The 27,681-nt window shown below is 41.5% G+C and overlaps 1 protein-coding gene across 29 annotated transcripts in view; it reads left to right on the top strand.

Annotated features, from left to right (window-relative positions):
* The window catches only part of tns1a (tensin 1a), a 94,911-nt gene that overhangs the window by 36,210 nt on the left and 31,020 nt on the right, over nt 1-27,681 (top strand). For 18 of the 29 annotated variants that reach the window (XM_074627453.1, XM_074627451.1, XM_074627449.1 and 15 more), the window contains exons 4-12: nt 11,836-11,874; nt 14,260-14,301; nt 20,460-20,509; nt 21,221-21,392; nt 21,486-21,536; nt 21,674-21,796; nt 23,125-23,189; nt 24,551-24,634; nt 27,548-27,660. In XM_074627453.1, coding sequence (XP_074483554.1) covers nt 11,836-11,874; nt 14,260-14,301; nt 20,460-20,509; nt 21,221-21,392; nt 21,486-21,536; nt 21,674-21,796; nt 23,125-23,189; nt 24,551-24,634; nt 27,548-27,660 — 739 coding nt within the window. Of the gene's footprint in view, nt 1-1,844; nt 2,243-11,835; nt 11,875-14,259; nt 14,302-17,070; nt 17,472-20,459; nt 20,510-21,220; nt 21,393-21,485; nt 21,537-21,673; nt 21,797-23,124; nt 23,190-24,550; nt 24,635-27,547; nt 27,661-27,681 lie in introns of those variants that run through there. The other 11 variants (XM_074627469.1, XM_074627465.1, XM_074627463.1 and 8 more) reach the window with 6 other exon arrangements.

The raw sequence follows: 27,681 nt of genomic DNA, 5'->3' as shown, positions 1-27,681 counted from the left end.
TTTTAATTGATTGGTAGAAAAGGCTCCTTTTCACTGGTGTTTTACAGGCTTTTTTATTCTCTCCTTCTAAGGTTCTTTATTTATCTGCTTTATCTTCCAAAGTGCACGTAGCAAGACCAAAAAGCACAGTAAGACGTGCATAGCAAGCCGGGGATTGAGGAGCGTTCAAGAATGTTGGCATGGAAAAGAGAGGGACTATCCAAGCATGAAAGTGAAAAAGGTAGAACAAGAGAGGGGAGAGAGAAATGATGACACGTGCACACACATACACATTCAGGAGAGCCTCCTCATTCCTCCGCAGCCCCCTTTCACAGAGGCAAGTCTGTTTCCCCGGCGCAAACACGTCACATCAAAGAGCCATCACAGCACGTCTCCATAGCGACGCCCTTCAGCGGCGTAGATGCGGCGCGGTAGTCGGGAGATAGAGCTGGGCAGACGAACCGTACGGGGCGGCCTAATAACCGGGTGCTAGCAGATGACTGATGGCCCAATTTACCTCGGGTCCTCGTCTGGAGGTTAAGAGCTAAGTTCACCCCGAGTGTTTAAAGCACAGCGGGACACTGGCAAATATTTTGCTCCCAAGTATTTTAGAAAAAAAGGATTTTTTGGGGGTAGCCCGTCTGTTGACATCGGGTCTATGCTCTGGAGCAAATATGCAAGCATGTGCATCCCTATAGATAGTAGCTGAAGGTACTTTTCTCCAACTCGATTCTCTGCTGCATAAGAGGGTTTTTGTTAACCTGCACTGCTAGGTAGTATATTGTATATAGAATCATATTAGTCTTAATTTCAAGAACTTTCTGTGTAAATACTTTTAAAGGGGACATATCATGCTCAATTCCAGGCTCATACTTGTATTTTGGGATTCTACCAGAACATGTTTACATACTTTAATGTTCAAAAAAAGCTTTATTTTTCCTCATACTGTCTGTCTGAACAAACCTGTGTTCTCCCTCCGTCCGAAACGCTCCGTTTTAGCGCCTGTCTCTTTAAAAAAGCCCAGTCTGCTCTGATTGGCTTGAGAGGAAAAATATGGTGGCCAATTTATTCTAATGAGCCTGCATGTGACATGGGAATGGGAGACAAAATCTGATTGGCTTGTTGAATTTTTGTGGGCTGCCTCGATCAGAAAACATTTCTGATCGAGACAGCCCACAAAAAAACTGACTGGGTTGTCTTATTTCATAATTTCCAGGTTGGTAGGCACTCCGGATACCCAAATGTATGTGAACAAGCACTGAAAAAGAGTTTTTCATGATATGTCCCCTTTAAGATAAGATAAGACAGAACTTTATTCACCTGGAAGGACGTTTTTCTGCTTAAGATTATCGGTACACCTGGCAAAAATGAATACAAATATAATCTTAGTAAATACTACAAATAAATATGTTAAAATAAAATGAACATACTCACTAAAATGAAATAGAAAAGCAAAATAGATACACTTGAATTGAGAGATTTTTTTTTGCAGAAACAAGAACAGAAAATTTAGATTTTTTTTTTTGCAGAAACAAGAACAGAAAATTTAGATTTTTTTTTTTTGCAGAAACAAGAACAGAAAATTTTGATTTTTTTGCAGAAACAAGAAAGGAAAAGTTTGAGTTTTGTTGGAGAAACAAGAACAAAAAAGTTTGAGATTTTTTTTTGCAGAACCAATAACAGAAAAGTTCTCCTTCTCACTCCTTCTGTCAAGCATGTGTCAACAGCTCCAGAGAGGGCTATGAGGAAAAGGAGGGAGCAGAGAAATGGACAGACAGAGCGGGTTAGCAGAGGGAGGGATACAGAGGGATACAGTTACTGAGTGTCTGCCCCCAGACGGCTTCTTGCTCTCTCGTTTTGGGTACCGGAATCATAAGGAGCCCCAAGCCACTTTCTTGGCCTTATATAGCGTGTTTCAAACATTTCTTGGCAGTTGACGGGAGGAACCGAAGCCAGCAGTACAAAGAGTGGATCCTGGTCCGGTCCAGAGGCTGCACAGACATCCACATGCTCGCGCGCACACATGCACAGAATCGAGTTCAGTAGCTCTCTGGCACGCGTTTGGGATTACTGCTGTTGTTTTGAACGAGAGGGGCGGAGGAGGAGGACGAGGAGGAGGAGGAGGAGGAAAGTGTCTGTATTTGGTACTCCCTCTCTTGCCCTCTTTCTCTCCCGGAGGGGGGTCTGAAGGCAGGGAGAATGCAGAGGTAGAAACAAGGCAGAGGGGAGAGAGAGCGTGAGAAAAAGTGGCACCGGTGTGCAGGTAAGACATCTGGAAGAGTCGATTTTCAGATGCATGGAGGTTGTTTTTTTTTGCAGTGTATTCCATCTGTAGTTTGCGTGCTTTGCATGTTAAATAAGTTTTCTTGAATTTGTAGTTCTTTGCATTCTTTCATGGCTTAAAAATTGGTTTTCAGAAAGCTGGATTTTGAGTGTTTTTAATGCTGTTTTGTAGCTAAAACAAAGTTTTGTTTTGGATGTGATTTTCAAAATGCTTCACCCTGCATGTTTTAGATGTGGGCTATTTTGCCACACACTCGTGGGAAAGTGGCTCCCGTGGGAACAGGGTTCATTCGAGTTGCTCGTTTGAGGCTCGGCAGCCTTTCGTGACCCGACGAGAAGTGATTTGTGGCGGCAGACTCGGGAGAGAGAGGGAGAGAGAGAGACCCGGAGCAACTGGTCAACACAGCAGGGCAAACACGTGTTTTCTCTCTCAGCGTATCTGCTTTGGCATTACGAGAGACTGAGTAGAGCAGTTGGTCGAGTTTGCAGGGAAAACGTCTTCTTATTTTTGCTTTTTTTCTCACCCTTCGAGAGAGAGAGGATGCAGACTGACGATCGCTCACCTTTGACCTTGAGCTAACACACGGTCGGCAGTTAAACGTGAGCGGTCAAGAGGTCTCGAGGCTTGTATGTCCTGTCTCCCGCTGACGAGTCAAAACAACAGGAAGGAATGCCGCTTTTATTACCGTGCCAAAATTAAACTCTCTTTTTGTTTTTGGGCACATTTTTTTCTTGAATTCTATTTGAAGACATTACACAACCTTGAACCCGACGCTCTTGCCCTGGCATCACACTTTTCAAATTGGTCATAAGTCTCGAGAGGAAGCCGCTCTACCACTTTTCCCCACCTTGCCTCTTAAACTGCAGAAAGAGCCCTAACTCATGTCTCCCTCGCGTCTCATAACATGAAGATGTCCTCCAAAGAGTGATGCTTATAGAACGACTGCTTTCCCTGCAGATCTATCCCTCTTGAACTATTTGTCTCTTCCATCTGTCTCCCCCATCCCTTAATAACATACCTAGCTCCCCTCCGGGCCGTTCATCTTTTGACACATCAGAGGAGCGAAGCCTTTGGCAGCCTTGTTGAGAAAGAAACTACCATAAATCGCAGAAAGATCAGCTTGAAGAAGGGTTCAACTTTTGATTGCCAAATAGAAATTCCTCGCACGCGTTTGTGCAGTTTGTTTTTTGCCACGTCACGCATCAACACATTTTGTTTTTCTGATTGAATTTTCAGATTTGTAGAAGAGCACACAAGCTGGTAAAACTGCGAAGGCTGCAAGATCCTCCAAACTGCGTCAGCTCCAAAGTATGCGCCCGGGAAGTGTTATAAAAGCAGTAGTGACCAGGGAGGATGGCATTTAACTATGCAACCACACAAGAGGGTGAATTAGCAAGAGGCTCGGCGTACCCACTAACTTATTTCTGTCAATAAGTGACAGGCTGGGCATGGAAAAATAAAAAGCAAGTTTAGAGTAAAAGGACATTTCAGTACAAGGTAACTGTTTTCAGATTTACACTTGTAAGAGAAGCATAAATTGAGGCTTTCGTAGAAGTAATTGCAGCAAAAGAGCGTTTTGAGCGTGTTGCGTTCTACAAAGCCTATATTTTATTGCACTTTTCTGCGCGTATACCATTTGATTTTGGCTTGGCGTTGTTTCTTTTCTTCTCGCTTCACTGTGCTATTAGTGGTGGAATGAGAGATCCCGTAGCCAGCCCTAATTAACCAGGAAGTGATAGGCGAACGCTGTCCGGAACAGACCCATCAGCGCCGTCCAACATCGGCTCCATCCAGTAATGATGAAAACATCCTTGTTTTCAACTTCCATTGAAGGCCCTTGAAATGCACACGTTTTTTTTTGTTTTTTTTCCCACGAATGGAAACCCACTCAGGTGATTTTTTTGTTTTAAACACCGCGCCAAGTGTTAGACCTCTCCCACGACTGAAATGACCTAACATTTATGATATGCGGGCTTTCAGATTTTGGAGGTTTTCAACCTGTGTCCAAAGCGAGCCGCAATTGCACATCTGATATTCATCATTTCCTTGTTTAATGGGCTATTTTGTCGTCTAGCTCGCAGTGATTTTTTGGTTGTAACCGTACAAGGGCTGAAGCAGCCAAGCCAGAGCCCGCTCACCGCTCGCTGTGGCTCGACCATGACCAAGTAGTGGTCTTTGGCCTCCTTCGCGTCCACTTGATGAAGTTCCTCTGGGCCTCAAACCCGACATCGGCATGTCGGTTTTCGAGGTGAAATAATGTCAGTGCCTTTGTTGGACACAAATCGGAGCTCACTGGCAGTCAAAACAGTTGAAATAAGAAGGCAATCCACTGTGATGAATCTCATTGTAAATAACCTCCTGTATGTTGTGGTATATTTTGTCTGAGCCATTTAGGGTAGAAGCAAAATGCTTGTGCCTGTCGGGCGATTTTTATGCTTATTTATGGTGTGTTAACCATGTGGTAGTGATTTTGTTCTCATGTGAAAAAACATATCCCCTTCTTGTGTTATCCACAAGATTCAGACGGTGGATTCTTCACGAGAAGGAACCTTTTTTTTTTTGGTTGTTGTTTGTCCAGTCACGGTCTTGTCATTTGTTCGACCATCACAGGGTGGTTTTCATGCTGTGGGAAGACCGTGTTTGTGTTGCGCTACCGGGTGTTGATGGACGCCAGTGGAAACAGCTGTGTGTTCTACTTTACAAAAACAATTATTTAGACTTCATGTGTATATAACGGCCGTTTCCCATCCTGTTTGGGTGCAAAAGCCTCTGAAATGGCAATTGGACGTTCATGGGTCAGCCCATGTTTGGTTCCAAATTTAGATATTTGCCAAATAGCTGAGACCCTTTACAAAATAACATGTTTACAGAGTGGATTCTCTGTTTTAAAGAATATTGAATCATTGACTCACTTATAAATGATTGATAGCATTTTAGTGGTAAAACTTTATTTTGCCATTATTTTCCTACAACTTGATTGAACTATTTTTAAAGAGGACCTATAATGTATGTTTTTTCCCTTTCCTTTAGTGTGTTATATAGTTTTTTGTGCATGTATAAGGTCTTCAAAGTTACAATGCCCAAAGGGTACGCCAAAGGGAGAAACACTGCTACTGAACTGCCTGAAACACCTCGCTTGAAGTCCCGCCCTTTCTTCTGTAACGTGGTGATGTCACCAAGTAACACATTTGTATGATACCTTATAGCGGCTAGTTTGGCACGCCCTCAAACAAAGCTAGTTAGAGCGGAGCTGGAGCGTAGTCCAAAGAGTTTGGTTCGGTCAACCAATCACAACAGTGTGGGCCGGCTGACCAATCAGAGCAGACTTTTCAGGAGGGGGGGCGGAGCTCAAACATTTCAGACAGAGGGTGAAAAGAGGTGCTGCAGCCGGTATGAGAAAAATAAAGCGTTTATTGAACATTAAAACATGTAAACATGTTCTAGTAGAAACCCAAAATACAAGTATGAGCCTGAAAATGAACATAATGGGTCCTTTAATTCTACATCATATATCATTCAGCCTCTGACGACATCGCTCGACGACTTGCCAGCACGCTCTCGCCAGCGACACACTGCCACCCCGTCGAACATGGGCGCGTTACACACTTGACATTATGTCAAAATGTCAAAAGCGGGGAAAGGAGCGGGCTCTTCCCCATCACAGCGCTCGGCGGATTTATTAGCCCTTCCAAGTTAAACAGAAACCCAGCCGATGTATAAATCCCTCCAAAGGGGCTGTTTGAGCTCCAGTCCTTATTTGGCCCCCGTTTGGAAAGCGAAGAATTTACTTTCTCAGGCAAACTGCCATCAGCGCGGCAGTGGCTCTTGTGTGGGCAGGAGGAGCGCTTGAGGAATTTTGAGTGTGGTTGGACCAATGGCAGGCTTATTTATTGGAGCCAATGAGATGATTTATGCACAGTGGGAAACACGCTTTCTCCCATCAGTTCGGCTGAAGTAGATCAGAGTGATCATTGTGATGTCAGACGGGTGAGAGGGCATAAATCTTGTGGAAATACTGCAGCTTTCCCAAATTGAGAGCATCAAAAAGGAACAAAAAAATTCTTTAGAAAAAAATTACTTTAATGGGCATCCAACGCAATACATCAAAGAATATGTGTATGTCATCTGCAAAAATGTGTTTTCTGACCTTTTTTATGTGTCAAACGCACCAAACTAAAGCAGTAAATGCACTGACAATGCATGCTTATTGCCCTTATTGTTGCTGAGCAAGCCCGTCGTCTTCTTCTCCCCATGTTATCTGAGGATGCTTGTTCCAGCCTGTTTGAAGTGTGTGAGAGAAAACAGTTCATCACTCTCCTGCTCCAACTGCAGCACGTTTACTCATTATACAGCGATTCAACCCAGTGGACCGGGCTCCAGAGTCCTGCTTTGATATTCTGCACTCTCCATTTCCATATAAACCCACTTGAGTACTTGAGCAGCACTTTTGCTGAAGTCATTAAAGCTCTCGCTGATCCGCGCTCTCATTGTGAAGGAGAAGGGGGGGGAGGGAGATCAAGACAGAGGAGGGAAGCTCCGTGAAGACTCACCTGAGACATTTGACCTTTGCTGCGGGTAATTCAACAACGTCCCGCCTCAGCTCACCTCTGTTTGCCCCCTAATGAGGCCTCTCGGCTGGGTTGAAATTGCGGAGGGGCCCCCACCGCCGGTGGCTCGCTTGACTCCTTGTTCTAGTTCAGTGGCTTCCCAGACGCCCCGCGTGACTCTGTGAGATTATAAACTCCCTGTTTTAAAAGCCCCTCTTTCTCTGGATGTCATAGAGTTTTATTTGTGGACTGCTGGTCACTTTGCTGGGAAGTGATTGGGGAGTTTCAGAGACCAAAGAAAAGGTCAACATTTCAAATCAGTTGCAAGAAATGTCCCTGCGGATACACTAGAAAACGTCTTTTTCTCATCTTTTCCCCCTATTAAACAATCTGAACGCCACAGATGCATTTGCACACACAGACGGACGGAGCTCAGGTGTTAGCCCAGGCCCGACGCTGAAGGGGCCTCTCGGAGATTCCTACACTTTTATCCGTCTGAGCTGGTAAAAACCACGTGAAAGCCTGTCTTAGTCTGGCTTCCAGCTGCACCCACCATATATGGATGAAGTCAGGGTAGCTGTTGTTCTCTCGCTTTGTTGCACGGCGGAGGATTTTTAAGTTGCGCTGAGACACGGCGTTTGAAGGAATGTGCGATTAAGGAAGTCTGTATTTTCTCTGCTGCTCCAGCTGTCTATTCCCATGACTGCCTCGCTAAATACGATAACAATATTTGCAAGAAATGTCCTTGAAAACTATATTTACATGCACAAATATGCTCCTTAAGAAATTATTCATGTGGCTGGGAGCTGACCAATAAAAGTCTGTTTTTTCTCTGTGTAAACATACAGTAGCAACCCTTCTGACCTTTAGATCAATACTGGAGGGAGTCATCTTCAGGACATTTGCAGGGCTCTTGCTACGAGGCCGCGGGGCCACTGGGACCGCCAACGCTGATATATGAATGTCAGCCGCGGCCCCAGGTAGTGTAGCGCTGTAGAGAGCGAGCATGAGCCGACTCGCTTCTGGCGTCTGGTACTATAGCAACTTCATCCTGTCGATTAGTTGGGTGTTAGCTGCCTTGACCATACAGTTGAATCAACAACTCTGTAAAACAGTTCAACAAAAAGTGAACATTATAACATTCATGAAGATAGGATTTACTGCAGGATGTACAGAGTGTATTCTTTTTTGCAAATAAGCATGTTCATGCATCCTTGTCATTGGATACTGCATTTTCTCTACACATTCTCATACAATGGTTCGTATATCTTATGAGAAGTCGTCGTTTTTTGTGCGTTTTCCTACAAATGTCCAGCAACACGTGACGCACGTGTCAATTTCGTCCCGTCTTTTCAAAATTAACTTCCGTCTTTACAGGAAATGTGGTTAGGTTTAGGAAACAAAACTACTAAGTTAGGTTTAGGAAAAGATGAACTTAGTTCAATTTAGGAAAAGATCGTCTTGGTTAGTTTTAGGCAACAAAACTACTTAGTTAGGTTTAGGCAACAAAACTACTAAGTTAGGTTTAGGCAACAAAACTACTTAGTTAGGTTTAGGCAACAAAACTACTAAGTTAGGTTTAGGAAAAGATCTTCTTGGTTAGTTTTAGGCAACAAAATTACTTAGGTTTAGGAAAAGATCAACTTAGTTAGGTTTAAGCGACAAAACTTAGGTTTAGGAAAAGATCAACTTTATTAGGCCTAGGCAAGAAAACAACTTAGTTAAGTTTAGGAAAAGATCGACTTGGTTAGGTTTAGGCAACAAAACTGCTTAGTTAGGTTTAGGAAAAAGATTGCGGTTTGGGTTAAAATAACTCCAGAAGTGGCGTTACTTATGTACGGAAGTTACATGACAAAAATAACAACGTTGTGGTTTCACAAGGCGTGCAAACATCGGCCTCCTGGGCTAAAGTCCTAATGAGTTGATTTTGTGGTATATATACGAAATACTTACTTTTCGTAGGCATAGCTGTGAACCTGTGCATGAGAACGGCCTGATTTTCTCTCCCTTATTGTCACTTCTTTTATCCCTGCAGCACCTGCAGCAGCAACAGTTGTAACTCATTCACTTTATTAACCCGAGGATTCAAAATGATGACCTCCAAGTTTCTCTAAAGGAGTCGCTACTTTCGCATGCATACACATGCACACACACACACACAAGGACAAGGTCCATGTGATGATGGCCTTTTATTGAATACTGGATATTAACCCGTCATAGATTTGGTCTGTAAAAAACTTTTTTTGAGGGAAGGCTTGCAAAATGTTGGCTCATAAAGTCCAATTTTAGGATATGAAAAATGGCACGTAATGGCTCATTTTATTGCAGTGTGCATTTGCAAATTAGGACCACCAGTAAGGTGGGAGTAATGCAACATAGAAATGAGCAGAAAACATTATGTAACATGTTAAAATATCTCCGCTTCTTCATGTTTTTAGTGGAGCACCATATCAGCGCTGACTGGTTGCACTGATGCCATCACATTGCATATCAGCATTGCTCTGGGTGGGGATCTGTTCTGTTGGCCCCGCGATGTTATCCAACTACTGTATTCTGATACGGCTGATGATAGCATTACAAAGTCAATGAGTCTTTTGTTTTCCCAGAGCAAACTAATTACAGCGGCTTCCTTCCCGCCCGCGTCTGTTGTCTTCTGATAGCGCGCGGCTCTCATCTCGCCGCCCCGCCAGTAAACATCCGTCAACCTCACAACAACGTCCGAACACGTATGCATCCATGCATCCACTCATGCGTTGTCTATCCGTGCACGCTAAAGTAAACACAATCAGACGGAAGTCACTCAGCTCGGGGCCTGTTTATGCATCGTAATCAGTGATTTGTGGCGCTACGGGGTGTAATGCAGACTATTAGGAGCCACACTCGCCTGTCATGGATACTATGAGCCAAACTGTTTTGAGGACCTACTATTTAAAGATGCTACATGTAGCAGTGCAACATCAGGAAATCCATACCGCTCTAATTTTGAGGTGATAGTATAATTAGGGGACTGTTGCTGGGAGGTTTGGCATCAGTACTGGCAACTCCACTCTGCGTTTTATAGCACTGCGGTGCCACCCAGTTGCATTTGTTGGGAAAACCTGCTGTTGTTGTTTTACTGAAGAAAAACATGTTGTTGCACAGTAAAGAGCGAGGACAGGATGCTGTTTCACAAGACAAGTTTCTCTTACAGTGTGAGACTGCATTGCAAAGAAGAACGTGGAGGGTGAAATCATCAGAACAGGCTATATAACCTCTTTTTTATCTAGTAATACAAGTGACCTGAGATCAGGGTTAGCTGTCTTAAAGTTGCTAAAACATTGTATTTATATTTTATCAGTCTTTGACAACATGTAGTGCTCATTCCAGACAGGGGTGGAGCTGCCAAAAGCAAAGTTAACTGTGGTTAACTGCGGTTTCTTTGCTGCACGTTGTCTTCACTTTGTATTTAATAAAGTCAGAAAAATGCTTAATCTTAAAAAAAAAAAAAAAAGTGAATTAGTGCAAAATAGAGGATTTATTGACCTTGAAAAGCTCTCGCTTTAGATCCGGTACAAGCAGAGTTAACTGTTAATATGTGCATAGTTAACTACCAATACACAAGTATGCATTCATCTTAATAAAGCAACAAAAAAAGGTTTATTTTTATGGGTAAGTTAACTCAATAAAAGTGTTTGTAATGCTATTATAAACAATTATAAGGAGGAACTCATAAAGCTTTTATTACTGTTCTTAATAAGCAGTCTATAAACTCAATCACAATTAACACGTTTCTTATGAAGTACTTATAGATATCTAACAATAAACATGTTTATAGTGCTATTATTAACACTACACAGTCGTATTAACACATTAATGTTAATAAGCATCCTGTAAGGACCTTATTCCCTATTAACTAACGCTTATTACAAGAACCTTAAGATAACGCGTTACCCATTTCTTTCATAATAATGTGTAAAAATGCTACACTACAGCACCTTTACCTGTACTATTCATTAATATACACTCAGTTCGACATAACAGCTGGGAGTCATTGTCACCTGATGGAGCAAAAAAACAACACTTATGTCATATCCAAAATCTAAGACAATAGCCAGCCTCTGTTGATTAAATGTGTTGATTAATCTGCAACTGATAATCGATTCATCGTCATTTTTCATGTAAAATACAAAACATTAGAAGTTTCCAGCTTCTCAAACGGCATGATTTGCTGCTTTTCTTTCTCTTATTCGATAGCAAACTGAATATCTTTTAGTTTTAGATCGTTGTTCAGACAGAATAAGACACTTGAGGGCATCATTTTTATAGATATAATCCACCACAAATCCCAATTTCAAGCTAAAATATTGCAGGTGGAAATGTAAAAGTCATTTCCTGGCATCTTTTTCCCCAAATCACCCACGGACCTAGTCCTAGTGCTAGTGCACCATCCTCCTAGTGCACCATCCTCTGCTGTGAACCAGAATGTAAATTGGATTTCCTCGCATGATGTTTGACCCTGAGTTTGTTATCGAATACAAGTGAAATTGCTTTAGCCATGCTTGATGAGGCGCTTATTGTGTTGTGTTTTTTTTCTCTCAGACAGAACAAAAAACATCATGCAACAAAAAGAATCATAAAGTCATAGTGCGGTGCGTCAACCCATGTGTGAACTGACTGCTACAGGAAGCACTCTCTCTCGACGTGAACTCAGTGCCAAATGTGATTTAGCCCGGAGTGGCCCCGACATGTTTCCCACACAGAGGAGCAGTCAGTTTTATGAGGCCGTGGTTATTTCTGTACCGTTGAGGGGCGATTTGGGGAATACTCAGGCATTCAGGAGGAAACACTCAGAGATGTCTCTCCCTCCCTGTTTCTACCAAAATAGACGCAATACTTTACAGTAGTGTTTTTTAAAACACAGCGTCAAGAGTTACCAGTTTATGTCCCGCTGTTGTTGAATTATTCTTTAATGTGATCTACTACTTAAAGGTGAAATATTACAGCTTTTCTTCACTCATGATTTCTCTGTTTTTTCTCCGTTTACAGGTCACCACATCATGTCAGACGACTACCAACTATGAGCAGGTGAGTGTAACGTGTGCACGTGTGTGTGTGTGTTTAGGCAACAAAACAACTTAGCTACTGTAGGTTTAGGAAAAGATCAACTTAGTTGCGACAAAACAACTTAGTTTTGTTGTTTTTTCAGATTTTTTTTTGGGATTTTGGGACATTTATTTGCCTTTATTTGAGAGAAGATAGTAGAGAGTAACATGGTTGCAGCAACCTCGAAAAAAGATCCTAAGAAGTACCTCAAATGAGTGATTTGGTGCGAGACTTTCAGGATGCTATTTAAATGCCTCACAGAGTAGCAGAGGACAGATAGTGATTATCCTCCTTTTCCTCTAGGGGATGCTCCTTTACAAGACAAAATGTGATTTACGCACCCGCAACACCGAGGCTCGAGTCATTTTCACTTTAATGAGCTCGGAATGGGAGTTTTCATTCACCCTCCGTAAAAGAATGCACGCTCAGCAAATGGAGGGGCCGTGATTAGAAAAGCAGCAGGGGAAGCAATTTGATCATTTCTCCTGATTTCTCGTCAATAAAGTCGAATTAAAAAAAGCAGCGCAGTCAGACCTGTTTTATATTTTTCGAGATTAACCACCGATGATGTGACCAAATTAGGAACATTCCGAGCAGCGGTAACTACTTTTCACTTATTTACTTTGGACGCCGGCCGGTTTAAATGACTGCAGCGGCTTGTTAAACAGTCCCCGCTTTTGTTTATAGAGCTCCCATCAGCCTAAGACGCTGTACTTAACTCAGTTAAGAGTTTTTCCCTAACACATGGATCACTGTCAAGCTCTGTGCGTGTGCTTGTGTGTTTGTGTGTGTGTGTTTCTCTCTTTCCACTTCTCACATACTGTCTCTGCTTCTCCATCTCTACCAGACCAGATTATAATTATTATTTTCTTACTTTTACATATTGATAATTTGGCCCGTCCTACTAAGTGCTAATAACCAGCACCAAAACTAAAAGCCAATACTCCCTGAAATACCAGAATAGACTTTGCTATAATTATAATAACAATTTCATGATGGTGGATCATGACATATGGCTGAAGTCAACCTCGAGTCAAACTACTATTTCCAAGTCAAGGTTGCGTCCGAAATCCCATAATAACGTGTTGTTTACTGCACATAAAAACAGCGAGATCTTTTGTCCGAAAAGCTGGACACTACAGTGGCATTAATATCCCACAATGCAATGCGGTAGTGACGACAACGTTCGTCGCGGACGTTGACGGACAGCTCTGTAACGTCAATATCGCTAAAATTAAAATGAGTTCAGACTTTGGTTCTCTCAAATCATCGTTTTTGGTCACATGAGGTTGGTATGGGTTACCATGGTTACGCGTCTCCAACCAGCAAAGAGGCTCTCAGGAAGTGTAAATGACTGCTCAGTGTATTCCGAAAAAAACAAATTGAGTACACCTATTGAGGATGTAGTGCATAGTATGCGATTTCGGACCCAAGAAATGAACTTTTAAGCCAAACAGTTAAAGTTTTTACACTCCAAATGATCTTGAAAATCAGTTTCTGGCACTTTGCAAAAAAGACATTTACTGAAAACAGTTGGTTTATTTTAGAAACAAAGATATCCACAGACAGATTACCTGACTTTTTGCTAAAAAGTGCTCCAAAAAAAACTCCAAACACGGCTAAAAAAAAACACACCATCCATACTTTTAGTATGAGTGTCCATACAGTGTCTTTCTTTTGTTTAAAATAGGGCTGTCAAGGTTAATGCTGTTTCCTGTTAGGCTGCAGTTTGCCATGTTATGATTTGAGCATATTTTTGTATGCTAAATGCAGTACCTGTGAGGGTTTCTGGACAATATCTGTCATTGTTTTGTGTTGTTAATTGATTTCCAATAATAAATATATACATACATTTACATAAAGCAGCATATTTGACCACTCCCATGTTGATAAGAGTATTAATTACTTGACAAATCTCCCTTTTAGGTACATTTTGAACAAAAAATGTGCGATTAATCACATTTAACTATGGACAATCGTGCGATTAATCGCAATTAAATATTTGAATCGGTTTACAGCCCTAGTTTAAAGCCATTACATCATATTTGCTTTATTTGAAAGAGGTCTTGAGAACCATAATGATCCTCATAGTCCAGGAAAACGACTCCCTTCATCAGGAGGGCTGAGGATGGATGTATGTCAGACAAAGTGTGCACAGATCACAGAGACAGAAAGAGTATTTTCTTCAAGGTTAATTAAACGACTGTGTGTCTGGTGTATCGCCGACAGCCAGACATCTCTCTCTCTCCCTCTCTCTTTATCTCTCTCTCTCTCTCTTTCTCATCCTCTCTCTCACCATGTTGTTTCTTCCTCGGCGCGACAGAAACAATGACTAACCCACTGACTCTGTCTCGCTTCTCTCTCCAGCCTCCCACTCCTCAGCTGCCGTTAAAGCATGTAGATACACCGGTGAGTAACACCTCTTCTTTATCAGCGTTAATGCCCAAGACATGCTTTTACTGTTATTGTTATGCCGCAATAACAATCCGTATGCATACTATATGGCCAAATGTATGTTGTACACATACATTGTGGGTGAACTTTTCTTGAGTTTGGAGGGTGGCGCTGGAATAATTATAGTCTTTTTATTCCCTGCTTAAGTGTAATAATTTAGTAAATAATCAATTAATAAAAGACTTGCAGATCCCACCACCTGTTCCTGCACACTGCAGAAGGTGGCAGCATCATGCAATGCATAACAGCATAGCCAATGAGAGCTCATGTTGCTGCTTCTGTGGGTTTAATTTTAGGCGGCACATGACTTTAAATTAAAGATAAGGAAGTAAATCAACATTTTAATGTGTAATTTAAAGACAAAAAAAAAGTCAATGAAAGTCTTAATTGGCATGAAAACAAATGCAAAAGTCCATGATTATTCCAGTAGAACCAGGTGACCATGAGGTAAATGGTTTAACCCCCTCTCTGTTCTGTGCCAGTGTAAAGAAATATTTGGTACATACCTTACAAAATGAGAAAAAGCTGCCGTGACATCTGTTTGCTGCCAGTTCAGTTTGCAAAATTGTGTCTCGTCGGTGCCAGAAACGTCTGCCAGGGCCTGGCCCCACGACTAGGCATGCATGTTTAGCTTGACATTGCTAAACCATGAAGGGTGTGGGGTTTCCAACACAGGCAAGATTCCAGAAAAATAAGAGAGGAGAGAACCACTGCTAATGCACAAAAAAAAAACATTCAACGGCAAAAAACTGTTAGCGTTTTGAAATGTTTTGAAATGATTTTCCTTCTTATGAAGAAGCAACATTTATTCAAAAGATAAAAAAGTCCTCACCCCCCTGTTTCTTCTCTCTTTTGTGAGTCACGATAATGAGTCAGCGCTTGCGTCAGACGTCGTCCTGGATGTTTAGATCGGCTGCAGAAGTTGCGGCGGTGATTCAGAGCGAGATTATAAACACAGATTGGTCTGTGTGCACCAGTCTGTGTGGAGATTAATTCGCAAGCTGTGAAGGAGTGAGTCTGGCAAAGCAAGGACTGAATATCTGAATCATGTCTTCAATTTAATGTCGAAGTTTCTATGTATGTTTTTGTTTTCCACTGAAAGATTTACAGCTACAGCGAAACAAAACCTTCCTGGGCCACCTTTTCAGGCTTATTAGGGAGTCATTTGTGTAATTATTTACCACCTAAGGGAAGCTGATGCTGTTTTCCTTTTGCAGTGAGAGGTGTAAGATTGTGTTCGTCGTCCAAAACAATACATTAAGCCTCGAGACAAGTAGCAACATCCTCTTTGGCAACGGGATTTATGGGAAACGTGGGTGTAATTATGAGAAGCACTAAAAATACCAAGACAGAGGCTACTAATTGTCTTGACCGTGGTCTTGTTTTTTCGACTCTAATAATAGAAAAGTTGTCACAAACAATTCGACAATGACATATTGGAGTAAATATCCCCTTTAACCAGATGTTATATATAAAAATAACGTTCCCATACAACTAAACTGCATTCTATTACGTTTGTCTTTGACGTATCAGGTAGTATATATCGAGCGACCGTTAAAGAAAGTACCGTGGTCGCGTCTAGAAGGTAACCCCTAAATTGCAAAAACGTGCAAAAAACCCTCGCAACACTCGCTGCCCAACGACTTATCCTAACCTCAACCATTCGAGGTCAATGCCTAACCTTAACCGTCTCACAAGTGTTTCGCAACTTAGGTGTTATCTTCTAGACACGAACAAGTAACGTGTTATTGAATGTTACGTGGTATAATAACGAGTCTAACAAGCGAGAAAATCCACCAAACCGTGATGTTTTTTTCCACTAAACCTAACTCAGAATTTTTGTTGCGGTTTTTTGTTTTGTTTCGTTTCAATGTCGTAGTCATTTTAAAGGTCCAGTGCGCAGGATCTGGCAGGTATCTACTGGTGAGGTGAGGAGATTGCAACCATCTGAAGCCTCTCCAAGTGTGTTAGAGTGTTTGTGTTTCGTAGGAAGTGAGTGGTGAAGCAAGAGAGAGAGAGAGCGGCGGCGGAAGCGAGTAACGTTATCGACTCCGGTCCAAGCAGGAAAAGTTGACTACTGTTACTGTAACTTGTTACTAATCTAATCAAAGCGTTGCTTGTGTTGTCCCGACATATCAGATCGCTGTCATTTCAAGTTTAATGGAAAATCGATACATTCTGGCTGGATTTCAGAGGAAAAAACAGTCATTTTTAAAAATATTTCATCCTGGAATACCTGTTTTCTGCCTTCATACTTCATCCAAGAATCATCATCATATAGGGGTTTGTGCATATGTTTATTTGGTTAGTCCATATAGGACACACTCTTGGTGTTTTTGAGTCAAAACGCCCCATCGTGACCATAATTGGGTCAGCGTTGGGGCCTGTCGGGGTCATCCAAGTGCACTATGGGGACTTTTTTTAAATACGTTTGTGGCTAGAGAGTGAGACGAGAGTGATGACTGCGCACAAAGCACACAAAGGGAAAAAAAACATGCCTCTTCCAATGGCACAACAGTTGTAATGACTAGCCGTGTCACCGCTTTGTTTTCATATTCTGCGCGTTCGTAATGCTTTTAGTCACTGGATTCTTACTGTAAAGGTAATTAAGGTCAAACACATGTGCGGCAGACATTCTCTACATTCATACGGTACACAAACACAATGCTTGGGAAAAAAAGGGAGTGAAGAAGACAAGAGAAGCGAAGGGGGGGGCGGGTTGGGAGTCTGAAATAATGAGAGATAATGAGAGTGAGGGAGGAGTAGTTCCAGAGAACACAAAGTGGGCGTGAGGGAGACAGAAAGCAGGAGAAAGCAGGGAGAGGACAGTCAAGAAGGAAGGAAACATGCATCATGATATATTACATAATCGCTGATGAAGGTTGGCACAAACAGAGCGAGCATCTTCTGCTATCATGAGGAACCGGAGCTTCTTTTGTTTTTAGCCCTTCAGAGTAGGATGTGACCAGCTAGACAGACCTAGTTTTTTATTTTATGATCTAAATAGTGACATTTAGAGAAGTGGTTCCTGCAGTGTAGTCATGCCTCTGGGCAGCTCCATTCGAAGGCGTTTGGCCCACCTGCGTTCATCCTGGAGGTGGAGCACCGGGTACCTGTTCAGCAAGGTAGGCCACTCCCACGCAGGAAGTCCAAAATGATGCAAAATGTTCTTTTGATTTTATTTTAATTTATTTTTGTGAAAAGTAATATCTAAAATATCTAAAATAATATTTTTTTATTTGTCATTTATCCATTTATTCTTATAACGTTAAGTTAATTATTTAAGTTATAGAAAGGGGTAGGATCATGTAAGTGTTTACTACTGCCTACTGCTTTTCAGACATATGTTATTTATTTTATTTATTTATTTATTTTATATTAAGATGATTGTTTATGTGTATATGTGAGAAACATTAAGTTTAATGTTAAGTTATAGAAATGGGTAGGAGCATCTGCCTACTGCTTTTCAGATATTTTATTTATTTATTTATTTATTTATTTATATATTTATTTATTTATTTATTTATTTATTTATTTATTTATTTATTTATTTTATAATAAGATGATTATGCATATATTTGAGAAACATTTAGTTAATTATTTAAGTTATAGAAAGGTAGGACCTTGTTAGTGTTTTGTTCTGCCTACTCCTTTTCAGACATGATATTTTATATTTATTTAATTATTTATTTTTATATTAAGATTATTACTTATGTGTATATGTGATAAACACTAAGTTCATTATTTAAGTTCTAGAAAGGGGTAAGACCATAAAAGTGTTTACTTCTAGCTGATTCTTTTCAGACATATAATATTTATTTATTTATTTGTTTGTTTGTTTATTTATTTTATTTTATTTTATATTATATTAAGATGAATATTTATGTGTATAGGACCATATCAGTGTTTACTTCTGCCTACTTCTTTTCGGACACATAATATTTTTTTATTTTATTTTATTTTAGAATTGGCTGTATATGTTTACTGTTCATTTAATTTTTTATTCTTGTTTTGTTTTCTTATTATTTATTACATGTTCGAATCTATCTATCTCGATATCTAAAATATGTGATTTTTTTTATTGCCAAAACTCTTACATAAGGTCTATTTTTAGCTGTTCTTGAGCTTTCGATCATATTACAGTCTTCCTCAGTTTTTATTTTCATGAAATATATACTAAAATATGCAACAAATTCCTTTTGCTTTAACTGTATTGCTTTAGATGATATAGTTGGCATTATTCTTCATTTTTCTTATCGTCAACAAAATCCCATAAATTGCCCAAAACAAGCAACGCATTAGTCTATTTCTCAACACACAAACAGGAGTATAAGTTAGGGATTTGTTAGGGACTATTTTCAGCTGCAGATGAATACGCATTTAATGTACGAGTGAGTTGGAGAACGGTGCATGTATTGCGTCAAAACACACAACAATGCCCAGGTTCATGTTACTAAAGGAACATGTGTGGCTCATTGATGTGTTTCTAATAGTTTTTGGAACAACAATGGAGCCTTTAACTGTGTGTAACGTGCCTTTAAACGGCCAGACAGTAGACTCCACTTTTCCACGCCGCATTGACTTTCACGAGGCGTTCATGCACCCATGTTGCTACAAGACAACAGATTGTTCCTGTGATGTGAAATGTACCGGCGTAACACCCCCGAAGCCCCATGCGAACAGGCTGTTTCATTTTGCAAACACCAGCGTCCGCGGTCCGCCTAGCATCTGGTTCCTGTCAAATCACGGAGAATTATGCTTCCCAGTTTGGCTCTTGGGGGGTGGGATTAGCTTCATCTGCGAGAGGCCGCGCGGCAGCAACACGGAGGCGGCTTCGGGCTGTGTGTTTAACCTTGCTCCGTGATTACAGACCCCTTCTTTGCCAGTATCTCTGACCAGTAAAGCTGAGTCTCTCTCTGACGTCTGCAGAGATGTCATTCTATCTCCTCGGATGGCTTCATCTTCCTGATGGCAGCCCGACTCGTACAGACAAGTTCTCCTCTGGGCCGACAAACAGTGCGAGGAAGAGCCAACTCCAGCATGTATTATGCAGCTGATTCCTCGACAGTACGGCAGATTTAGTAACGTTTTCCCTCTGCAGCCCTGTCACAGTGAAACAGCCTCTCTCTCTCCTCACGAAATAACCAGATACAGGACAGGATCATTAAAGAGGGCGCTGAGATCCTGACAGGAACTCAACCTGGATCACACTGAGCTCTTGTGATTTTTCTCTTCTTCTCACCGTCCTTCTGCTCATTCTTCTTCTTCTTCTTCTTTGTCCCTCTTCCTTGCAGTTCATCTTCTTCTTTTTCTTCTTCATCCCCTCATCGTCACACTTCTTCTTCTTCTTCTTCTTCTTCTACCCTCTTCCTTGCAGTTCTTCTTCTTCTTCTTCGCCTTCTTCTCTCCCTCCTGACACTTCTTCTACTTTCTTCTTTTTCTTCTTCTATTATTTCTTCATCTCTTTTTATTCTGCTTTTTTCCCTTTCCCTTTCCTCCTTCTTCTTCTTCTTCCCCTCCTCCTCACACTTCTTCTTTTTCTTCGTCTTGTAGCTCTTCTCCTCCTGCTTATTCTACTTCCCTTCTCTTTCTTCTTCTTTTCCATCTACCATACCTCCTGTACTTCTTCACTTTCTTCTTCTCCACTTCATCGTCCTCTATTCTTTCTTCACCTCTTTTTATTCTGCTTCTTTCCCTTTTCCCTTTCCTCCCTCTTTTTCCTCTCATTTTCCATCTTCCATTCTCCTTCTCCTCTTCATCAGCATCTCTTTTTTCTTTTTCCTTTTCTTCTGCTTCTTCTTTTTCTCCTGCTGATACCTAACTATTTCCTAAGTCTTTTGTTGTTCTTTCTCGTTCTTATCCTTCTTCCTCCTCCTCTATTTGTTCCTCCTCCTCTACTTTTCTCTCCATCTTTCTTTTCCTCCAAAACAGATTCAGTTTTGCTTCTGTGATCTGACTTTTCCCCTATTAGGTTATGTCAGATTGCAATTCAGTAACATGTTCATGATTACCAAACGGAGTCCGCTTATAAATAATTTTCACTCCCCCTCCCTCTGTGTGTATTGTGTGTTTTTGCGTGTGTGTGTGTGTGTGTGTGTATGTGTGTTCTCCAGGGATCTACGAGGTCCTGCAAGAGTGTGGAGATAAGGCGAAAGCAGTCGCGGTAAGACACAGCTTTGTCATACTATTGTATTATACTGTATGCGTAGGAATGGTGAAGGTACATGTTTTAACCAGACGTTTAACCAAAAAGTATCTAAGTCGGTCCGTTTTAAAACCTCCTTTGATTCTACAACATAATCTTCAAAGACTTTTCTTCAGAAATGCAAAAAAAACATGACTCCTAGGATTATAAAATGATTGTTTGCACAAAAAGGGAAGCAAATTCTGCAACTTTTGCGAAGTAGTAAATCCATTGTGATCCCAACACTAAAAAAAATCATTGTTTGTGCTGAATCCTTCACCTTTTTTCTAGGAATGTAAATGATCGTTCCACCTCTCTGTTGTCTGTTATTCTTCATGCAGGGCTTTACTGTATGCTTACGGGCCAATAAACCTGATCGCTGTTTGGCCAGTGAAATACATTGCATAACATCAACAGAGGCCATGTAAACAGTCAGCGAAGGATTGTACATATTTTACCTTTCCAAGAAATATAAGAGTGAGCTGTGGGAGTTTACATTTGATCAAGTGGATGTTTGCGATGAATATCTGTCGTTAGTCCCCGAGAGAAATCGGAGAGTTCTCGGGAATGTTCTCACGGCGGCTGTTAAAAGGGATTTGTAACCGTAAAGATGAAAATCAGTGAAAATGTGAATGCAGTTTTAGCGTGAACACACCTGGTGATCCTCTCGCTCCCTCTCGCCTTCTCCAGGAGTCAGAGTGTGGTTCAGGCCATGGAGGAGAGCTATGAGGTGGACCTGGTCTACATCACAGAGAGGATCATCTCTGTCTGCTTCCCCGCCGGCGCCGAGGAACGCAGCTACACCACCAACCTCAAGGAGGTGGCGACGATGCTGCGGTCCAAACATGGCGAGCACTATCTGGTGAGTCCAGAACATACGACTCATATCTCTTTTATTTTTTTTCAAATGATGCGTTTTTCAATTTGGTCTCAATGATCTGGTCGCTCATTTCAGATTCTCAACCTGAGCGAGTGGAGGAGCGACTTAACAAAGTTAAACCCCAAGGTACAAAAGCAGCCGGATCATCTTTTGTCATTTGATATCCAAAGACACGCAAACATATGTAAATCGAAGTCATGTTTGAGAGGAATCAAACCAAAAAGAAACCCCCTTCTTTTGGTCCTGATAATCCCCCCCCTCAGGTTGTGGAGTTTGGCTGGCCAGACCACCATGCACCGGCGCTGGACAAGATCTGCAGCATGTGCAAGGCCATCGACACGTGGCTCAATGGAGACCCACGCAACGTAGTGGTTCTGCACAACAAGGTAAAGCAGGGATGACCGGTACACAACTGTTCAGAAAGTTAAAGAAAAGCATCTGTTATTGTCAAGGAGTTATCGGGGCGACAACCGCCTTCTCATGCCAAGTTTAAAGTGATATTCTAAAATTAATAATTTGACATTTTGGATAATGCTCTTGTTCACTTTCTTGCCGAGAGGTAGATGAGAAGATTGATACCCCACTTGACATATTTGTCTGTTCGATGTGAAGATGGAGCCAGCAGCCGGTTAGCTTAGCTTAGCATAAAGCCTGGAGACAGCTAGCTTGGCTCTGTCCAAAAAAAAAACTAAAGCTCACCAAACCCAAATGTAAAGATGATAATTTATGGTTTTACCAAGCTTATCTGCTGGACTATTTCTTGGCAGCAGTGACTTCCTGTAGTCTTTAGCTGTGTTTCCACTGCATGGTACAACTCTACTCGACTCGACTCAACTCACTGTTGGTACCAGATCCTTTTCTCTAACTGTGTTTCCACTGCAGATAGAAACCCCTCGGTGTAGGCGGGATTCTCAGCTGATCATAGCGGCGGCGCGTTGTACGGCGTAGAGTACGATGTAGTTTTGCGAGCTGCCATTTTTTTAAATCTGGGTTGAGTGAATCAAAAATTGGTCGCTATTGACGGTAGCTTGGCTATTTAAAAGCGGCGGGTTTGTGCAGGATGTCCCGTGTCGCGCTAATGACGATTCTCTCTGACCAATCACTGGTATGCAGTGTATTTTGACCAAGGTGCTACCAATAATGGAGTGGTTGTATTGGTACCATCCACAACCTCTGCTAATGGAAACACAAAAATAACCGTTCTAATGTGTAACAAACTGAACTGAACCCGAGCTGGACTGGAAACATGCCATTAGTCACCATGAGGTTGCAAGAAAACTATCATAATATAGTTCCAAAATGTCGAGCTATTCCTTTAAATGTGAAAAATATGAAATATGCATATGTGGCTGCTGACCTTCTAAAATCAAAAGTTATTCTTATAGTTATACAATCCAGTCTGTCTTGGTTAAACATACACTACTATACAATATGTGCACATGCTGTCCAGATGAAGCAGAAAAAGCAGAAAGGGAAACATTTTCCCAGCTTCCCTGCTTTACTCCGGAGCAGACTTGTTGCTTCTTAGAGTCTCACTTTAAACAAGCATAGTGATGAAACATTATTTCATGTTGTTTATGCTTCCAGCTTTTGGGTTTTCAAATATATTTCATGCTTGCTGACCTTTGAAAGGATCCCTGTTTCAAATAAGCTTTTCAATTACACACCTTGAAACTTGAAATCTTGTAACCGAGTCTCTGTTTGTGTGTCACAGGGGAACCGAGGTCGAACAGGGGTGGTTGTGGCTGCGTACATGCACTACAGCAACATATCTGCAAGGTAACAGACACGTCATGATCAATAGACACATCCAACAAAACATCTTGAAATGCAGTATTATTGGCTGTAGTTTAAAGAAAGAGATTGATTCAAGTCAATTTTATTTGTATAGCCCAATATCACAAATCTGCCTCAGGGAGCTTTAAATCTGTACAGGACACGACACCCTCTGTTCTTTACAGTACAAGCGGATGAGGAAAAACTCCCCCCCCAAAAAACTTTAACAGGGAAAATCTCAGTTTTATCTGAATTTAGGAGCAAGAAATTACTTGACATCCAGTTTTTCACCAGACAGACAGGCCTTTAATTTAATAATTTGGGATTGATCCTCTGTCTTTATATGCATATACAGCTGTGTATCATCAGTGGAAGTTAATTCCATGACTACGTATAATTTGACCAAGAGGTGCGATGTATAGGGAGAAGAGCAGAGGGCCAAGAACAGAGCCCTGAGGTACGCCATATTTCACCTCAGAGAATATTGGTGTCGTATTATTAAAAGAGACACACTGTGTTTTCCAATCGGTCAAGGAGTAAACGATGATCAATAGTGTCAAAAGCTGCACCGAGATCCAGTAGTAAAAGTATCGAGGTGGAATCTGAATCCATGTTTAGGAGCAGATCATTTACGACTTTAGTAAGCTCAGTTTCTAATTAATATAAAGTTGTTGAGACACCACTCTTGATCAGTCTTGATTGATCAGCAGAGGTGAAGAATTTAGACTGAAGTATGATCCAAGTACCTCAGTCCTCCTCAAAGGGTTTTGTAAGGACAGGAGCACCAATCAATCACAGTTAGCCCTCGAGGTCTGGGACTCGAGCAGCCATGAAAACTGAACACTGATGTGATTATTGTGGCAAAACACTCAAGCTTATTTTTCTGGCTCCGTGAGAAGAAGAAGCGCTCCGAAAAATGTCATCATTCTTTAATGCAACCAGATGTTAAAAGGTGGAGGATCGAGCCAGGAGGGTTTAAAGCTGCTTTGTAAATCTCAAACCTGGGAAAAAATCTTCTTCTTCTTTGTCTTCCCCTCCTCCTCATCCTTCTTCTTCTTTCCCTCCTCCTCTCCCTTCTTCTTTTCTTCTGTTACCTCATCTTCTCCTACTTATTCTACCTTCCTCTTACCTCTCATCCTTACTTTCTTCTCCTCTTCATCATCCTCTATTCTTTCTTTACCTCTTTTTATTCAGCTTCTCTCCTCCCTTTTCTTCTGCTTTTCTATTTTCCATTCTTCTCCTCCTCTTCATCAGCAAAATGCACTTTTTCACTTTCTTGCCGAGAGTTAGATGAGAAGATTGATACCCCACTTGATGCTTTCTAGTATGACAAATAATAACCTGTCTGATTTTGTGTCATGCAGCGCTGACCAAGCGCTGGACCGGTTCGCCATGAGGCGCTTCTACGAGGACAAGGCGCTTCCCGTGGGCCAGCCGTCTCAGATAAGGTCAGTTGTTACCTCACTTCCTGTTTGCTGACATGAAGCTTTATGAGTCTGACCTTTGTCCACTGTTCCCAAATGTTCGCAGCTCACGTTACGGCAGACATGTTTTAGGAGGATTTTTTACGGAGGAAATTCTTCCCATTTTTTCCACTGTTTATCTCCGGTTTAGTTTTAATTGGGATAATTGTGAGTAAGCGTCGCGGCACGGAAGAGAAGCCATCTATCTTGTGCGTCTGTTGGATTCCTCTGGTGTCTCTGGGGAGGCTGCGGGGCTTTGGTGGCAGTTCATTCCTGTCCTCTTAGCATATCAGAGCATATTTCCCCTCCAATTTTTTAGTGTTTTGAAATAATTGCCTTCTCGTGAATAGAGCGAAAATTCCAAACCAGAAACCAATCAAGAGTGGTTTAAAGGTATTTAAACAATGTCTTGTTTTGAATGCAGCTCCCTCTAGGGGCAACATCCCTCCTTTAACTCATAAATCTGCTCCTCCTACCATATTATTTACATTATGAGACAGTTAACCGCTTAAAGGTTTGACCTTCTTCACCTGCGGAGAGAGGAATCCTGATCTTGGAAGAGAAGAGCAGGATGAAGGTTGCAGCGACGAGGAAACACAGGAAACAGCAGGCGACTTAACACCACTTCATTTTCAGCCAGCCATTCTCTAACAGTTCTATAGGCTTGCCCTCTGCCCCGCTGCTATTTCCTGCTTCGGATATAATTATCTCCGCCCCCGGAGTCTGGGAGTATTATGGTCTGGAATGTGTGACATTAACATCAACTGTAGGAGATGAGCTCAACCTACTGCTACTATAAAAGCTTGTAATAGTCTGGATTAACATGCAGCAGTTTAGTATCATTAAAGGATTTCTATGTTGGTTGTGAAATGAAGAAAAACCTGAATAGAAATTTTAGGAGCATTAAAAAAAAAGTATTTCATGATGCAATGGCATGTTTTTATCCCACATAAAACTTAAATACACTCAGGCGAGACAGCTCCGGGCCGAGACATTTTGCCAAATCTGGGTTATTTATCCAGACATGATTGCCATCAAAGCACAAAAAGAAAAGTTTGAAAGAGGTGAAAGGTCAATAAAAGGAGGATGTGAAAATGGGTGATGGAGGGAGAGTTTTTGGATGTTGCAGGACCTGCTGCTCTCAGGACATGTTTTCCTCTTTGTTTGATTTCTGACAGTGTAGATGCAACTTTGGGGCATCGCTTCCGTCTGCAATTTCAATTAGGAGATATCATTTGGAAGTGTGTAACAATATTTACTGAGGTTGGAGAAAAATCATGATATATATATATATGGAGTGGCAATATTTAGCTGATGATAGAGGCATAAACAGACATTGCATTGAGCATTCTAATGGAAGAAATTACATTTTGAAAACACTCCCAGACCGGACAACGTGGTAGCGACCTGTCAATCACAAGGCAGCCCCGCCCTAAAGCATAGCCTGCTTTATGGTCTATCTGACTCTAAATGGGACCATAATTTACTAAATGAACATCATGCTGTATTGAAGAAGACTTGAAACTAGCGATTGAGACCATAAACTCATGTTTACAATGTTTACTGAGGTAATAAATCAAGTGAGAAGTAGGCTCATTTTCTCATAGACTTCTATACAATCAGACTTCTTTTTGCAACCAGAGGAGTCGCCCCCTGCTGGCTGTTAGAAAGAATGCAAGTTTAAGGCACTTCAGCATCGGCTTCACTTCACAGAACCGGGGGTTGCCCACTTGAAGGACCGTTTGCAATTTGAAGTCCTCTCTTTGTATTTTATTCAGATTTCTTGCTTTGCTCTATCTGGGACTTCCCTATTGTTTTACTAACTATTTGTTTGCAAAGGACGAGTAGCAACACACTCTCGGTGACACAAGGAAGCAGAACCACTAGTCTGAAATTCATATAATATACATCAACCTTGGCTGTAATGTTATTCAATTAATTTATATGTGTACAGTACAGCATGCTGACATTTCAATGGCTTCATGCAAAACCTTTAAAGAGGACCTATTATGCTTTTGTGCTTTTTCTCTCTCCTTTAGTGTGTTATATAGTTTTTTTGTGCATGTAAAAGGTCCGCAAAGTTACAAGGCCCATAGTCCACACCAAAGGGAGAATCCAAAAACCCTTCAAACTAGCCGAGGCAAGTATTATGCAAATGTATTACTTGGTGACATCACCACGTTACGGAAGAAAAGGCTTTGACTTCAATCAAGGCGTTTCAGGCACTTCAGGAGCAGTGATTGAAGTCAAAGCCTTTTCTTCCGTAACGTGGTGATGTCACCAAGTAACACTTTTGCATAATACTTGCCTCGGCTAGTTTGAAGGGTTTTTGGGAGGAGCTCAAACAGAGCGTTTCAGACAGAGGGTGCAAAGAGGTGCTGCAGCAAAGAGAAAAATATATTTGAATATTAAAGCATGTAAATATGTTCTGGTAAAAACACAAAATACAAGTATGAATCTAAAAATAAGCATGAAACAGTAAGTCCTCTTTAATATAGGCTAATTCATTGATAAAAACACAGAACATGATTATGTCCTCCTCTCAGCGCCCGCTCTCGTGGCGTTCCCCCGCTCGGTCTAATTGAATTTCAAAGAGGCTAAACCATCTGGCCGCCGACAGCAGAGCAAGATGGGGGGTGCGTCTGCACGCGGCGACCCCTCGGTCAAGGTCACGTTCGGTACCATCATCGTTATCATCATTAACAAACCAGCCCGCACTAAACTCAGCAGACCCCCGACTGGCCTCAGCGCGCACCAATTCACTTTGACATTTCCTGCCGTGGGTAAAGGTTGTTTTATAGTCGGAGAGGAATTCACTTCTGGCTAAAGGTGAACCACACAGGACGAGGGTTTCTTCTGCCTGGGTTCGGTGTGTAATCTTTCCTTTTTTTGTTGCAGATACGTGCGATACTTCAACGGCCTTCTTTCCGGACACATCAAAATCAACAACAAGCCTCTGTTCCTGCACCATGTCATCATGCACGGCATACCCAACTTTGAGTCCAAAGGAGGTGAGCGTCCGCCTCGGCTAA

The sequence above is a fragment of the Sebastes fasciatus genome, chromosome 24 (assembly GCF_043250625.1).
Source record: "Sebastes fasciatus isolate fSebFas1 chromosome 24, fSebFas1.pri, whole genome shotgun sequence".
Lineage (NCBI taxonomy): Eukaryota > Metazoa > Chordata > Actinopteri > Perciformes > Sebastidae > Sebastes > Sebastes fasciatus.
Note: the sequence above shows the minus strand (reverse complement) of the source record. Positions and strands in the feature narration are given on the sequence as shown.